General features: G+C 33.6%; 1 protein-coding gene across 2 annotated transcripts; it reads right to left on the bottom strand.

Moving 5' to 3' along the window:
• Positions 1-2,760, bottom strand: LOC101255520 (reticulon-like protein B22). Of its 2 annotated transcripts, XR_742916.4 has the most exons (3): positions 2,511-2,760; positions 705-1,590; positions 1-277 (listed from the first exon to the last, which is right to left on the bottom strand). XR_742916.4 is itself a non-coding variant. In XM_004245801.4 (2 exons), exon 2 carries the CDS (start codon positions 1,314-1,316, stop codon positions 783-785), a length of 534 nt encoding a protein of 177 aa, XP_004245849.1. In that variant the 5' UTR covers positions 1,317-1,590; positions 2,511-2,760; the 3' UTR covers positions 478-782. The 2 variants fall into 2 exon arrangements, 1 of the variants encoding a protein (XP_004245849.1); XM_004245801.4 differs by lacking the exon at positions 1-277 and having other exon boundaries at positions 478-1,590.
• Between the last annotated feature and the right edge of the window lie 1,530 nt (positions 2,761-4,290).

Genomic DNA, 4,290 nt, shown 5'->3' on the forward strand with positions numbered 1-4,290 from the left:
TAGATAAATAGTAGAAGATATAAAATAGATAGTAATTCATATCTTAAATATGAGAACATACATTACATTAATGCAATGATTGAGATTGAGATTGAACCTAACTCAAATTATTTTAAGTACTGCCCATAAAATTCTGGACAAATTGGGCAGGTTACCCATATTTGCGCTCATTTTGACACCCCTAGTTCAAGTAACAATCTTCAAATATGATTCTCTAATGACTCTGTATCATACTTTAGCAAAATTTGACACCTTTCAACAGTTGGCTAGGATTCTCCTACAAACCCAAAAGTATGGACCAATGTTATTGGAAATCAAGATTCTTCTTTCCTCTTTGAAGCATATCTAATATGCAAAGTCATCCTTATATTCTTTAGTTTCATTCTTGTGGTTTTGCCTTTTTGGCCATTGAAATCCAAAATATCCAGAGAGATTGTAAATCCCAAACTTGTATGTGTCATAATAAAGTACACTTGCTTTAATTTAGAAAAAATACTTATCTTTCAATTCACATCACAAGTGTATTCTTTTCTTTTCATTTTTTAACAGTGAGCTAACAACTTATATCATGTATCCATGTTAAATAGGGAAACAATGATCATGGGACTGGGAATATATTACAGGGACATGTAAGGAAATCACAAGGCTGCAGACATGAATGGAAAGAGAAATCACGTTAATAAGGCAAATAACACGCGATGAACCTGGCATAACTAGAAGCAAGAGCTGTAAATAATGCATTGACTCCTTCCTTCATCCCTTTTGAACCAGATCAAATCAATTTAGTCGTCCTGAACTGTGTCTGTGCTGTCTCTTCTCCTAGGATACCTCGAGCTAATCAATTGCAAGTTCTCAGCGAGCATATAAAGGCAAAGAAAGCAGAGACCAGCATACGCAATGGTAACACCCGAAGCTATCCTTCCCAGAGATGATAGAACATACAGAGCAGCCACAACCTTAAGGAACAAGCGCTTATCATGGCCAGTAGAAGCAACACGTAGAACAGACTCAGCAGCACCAACGGTATTGGCGAGGCAGGCAAAAAACATGTTGGCAGCGTCCTGAGAGATCTGCCACTCAAGCGGATCCACAGGTACCGAGATGTTCATCTGGCGAAAGAGGAGTCCGAGAATGGCAAGGGAACAAAGGAGTACAATAAAGACGTCTGAGATGAGAGAGACAAGACTAGAATTCCGATAGGCACAGTGGTAGTAAACGAGGCTGCCACAAATGATGAGTATGAAGGGTTTACCTCCAATATCTGTCTTCCTAGGGTTCATTGTCCTTTTTGTGGACACACTAGCATTCAATTCCATAGCGCGCCTACTTCAAAATGAAGCGAATTCGTCCTTTCCCAAGCTGATAATAGCTTGAGGATGGAACCCTACTATGGCAGATCAGCTAATCAAGTCCTTAACAGGCATTCATTCCTCGACTTGACTAGTAAAAGATCATCCCCATATGGAGTCTGCCTAGTGCAGACGCTTCCTTATGTCTCAATTATAGTTCGCAACCCAGAAAGCTATGTGGACAACTTGTTGGAATGGTCAATCCAGGGCCCTTCTTCTCTTGTGCTTCAAAATCCACAGGCTGTAATAGATATTTCCAAAATTCTAAATCAGTGGGCTGTAACTGCAATTATATTAAAAACTCTATATGCTTCAATAGATTTGGAAAGTTTCACTGGCATTTCTACCTTTACCACATACATTTCAATTGGTAAATGATGCAAAAAGAACTTCTAGTCTTCACTATTTTATATGATCACTTTTATCAGCATTTTTCTTCTTTAAGTTGCATCTAACAAGTAACAATCGTAGGATTTTAAGGGGGAAAAAAACAAAATTCAATTAACAAGTAAAATGTCTTTGTGCCTAGTTCAAACATTTGATTTTGAGCAACTCCTAAACAGCGAGTTGTGATTAAATTTCAAGCTATGCTACTTGTACTCTTTGAAAATATCAACATGCCTATCAGCTTATTCAAAATTAGTGCATTTTAGGAGAACTCCCTTCGACAGAAATTTATACTATTTAGACATGGTTAAAATAATATTTTATGTATATATAGTAGATGTTGAACCCTCTTCGGCTATTCCGCGTGCCTATTTCTACGAATTTTGAAACCCCTTATTGAAAATCCTGACTCCGACACTAAGTGCAACATCGTTTTTAGATAGTCGGAGCAGCATAGATTTCTGAACCATAGTTACCTATGTTTCTTAACTTCATATACTAAATAGCTGTTCACAAAATGAACTTAAAAATTAAAGTTTATTGGAATAAAAGCTTATACTACTTTCTGAAAATATTATTGTAGAAAAAGAGATACTATTAGGTTTTTGCATTCCTGTTACTGAAATTTGATTATCCAATTATTAACTGACAATTTAGGAGTATTCACTACTCCATATATACATGAAAAACAACACTAAATTAAACAAGAACAGCACATGTAAAACACTCAATTTTCCGATCAAAATACGCAATAGTACCAAAAAATATACATACCAATGGAGACGGAGACGGCGGAGTATACGTCGGTGGTCGGAGAAAAATTGTGAAGTTCACTGGCCGGAAAATATGAATCGCGGCGACCGTAGAGAAACGGGATCAGTGAGGAAGGAGTTAGGGATTGCCGGGGGTGATTTGGGGATTCTAAAAGTAAACTTTTGTGACTTTGTTTTATTTTTAAAATAGAAAATTAATTATCTAGCTTTTTTTTTTATTGGGTTGCGTCAAATTTCCACGGGTTGATAATACAGTCCAACCTAATTTGTTTGCATTATATTATGGATCAAAACTCAACACAACTTTTATTAAACATAATTATTTTATTTCTTTTTTTGAATTATTTTAGTATTTAATAAAATTATTTTTTTCTTTATTAGTGCTAAACACAATCTATGAAATTTGAAGGAGAAAAATGATTCGAAAAGATTTTTCATGAGCTAATTCAGATTATATAATTTTAATAAATTGTATATAATAGCAAACTATTAATTCAAAATAATTGTTATAAACATAGCTTGATTTATTTGTACCACATAGCAAATTGTTGATAAAGCCTCTCTCGTGATGAATCTCACTTTTCACTCTCGCTCTCTCCCTCGTCTCTCTCGCTTTTATACAAACACAAATGTATAAGATGTGTTTGTGTTTGTAAAAAGCGAGAGAAAATTGTGTATATTCATATATTTTTGTTACATATTTTCTCTCTCCCAAATCGCGCTCGCGACTCTCTCAGGTCTCGTTCGCCTCTCTCACCTCATACAAACACAAAATGTATACATTGCGTTTGTGTTTGTATAAAATGAGAGAAAATTATATATACAAATGCATATATTTCGTCCTATACACTTATGATTATAAAAATACAATCTTCCCCTGCCCAGTTTTCTTTTGTCTCTCTTTCTCGCTTTATACAAACAGAGATTATACAATTGATCTATTATATATGTATATCATATACAACTGTTTTTTTATATGTATATCAAAATATATATATTTATGTTTGCTATAAAACGCAATCATACAAACTATAGATATAACATATAAAAATAATTTTATGTTTACTATATGTGAAAATTATTCAATAATTTTTTGTGGATTAAAATGAATGGATTAAAATTGATTGAGTGAGTTATTATTAGCCCACCAATTTTAAACATATTGGACCATTTAAATAGGTTGGGTTTAATTTTGTCACCTATATATTTACTTTATTGGATTTTTCTTTAATTTGCATATATACTCTTATCTTTACATTAATAAGATTTCATCTTCTCTAAAATTATCTCGAGTACAAAATAATGCTACCATTACTGTCTACCGGAAACAAGGAGTTTAATTTCTTTATTTTCTTCTTCCTTATTATATATGTGGGAAATGGTTTAAATTTGTCTTAGGCCTATGTAAAATAATCTTTTTTTTTTCCTTTATAAAATTAGAGGATCACATATATAATTGTATAAAGTACAAAAATTTTATACACTTGGGCTAATTACATCCCATCATAAGTTTTTTGGAAGACAAAAATCTTGACTTTTTTATTGTGTTCGGATACAGTTTTTAGTTTTCTAATACAGTGCAAATGACACATTATTTAATGGGAGGGATATTGTATATGAGAGAGGATAGGGATCTGTAACGACCTGTTTAGTCATTTTGAGCAACAGATTTTATTTCTGGAAAAACAGGCTGAGACGACGGAACCCACGACGGATCGTCATGAGCACGACGGACCGTCGAGGGGTCTCGTTTCAAAACACTTAGAAATTCTGAAATTGGG

This window comes from Solanum lycopersicum, chromosome 8, assembly GCF_036512215.1.
Source record: "Solanum lycopersicum chromosome 8, SLM_r2.1".
In the NCBI taxonomy this organism is placed as follows: Eukaryota; Viridiplantae; Streptophyta; class Magnoliopsida; order Solanales; family Solanaceae; genus Solanum; species Solanum lycopersicum.

What these genes read in the sequence shown, in the direction of transcription:
- LOC101255520 (XM_004245801.4), bottom strand. Translation starts at nt 1,316, where the DNA reads ATGGAATTGAATGCTAGTGTGTCCACAAAAAGGACAATGAACCCTAGG.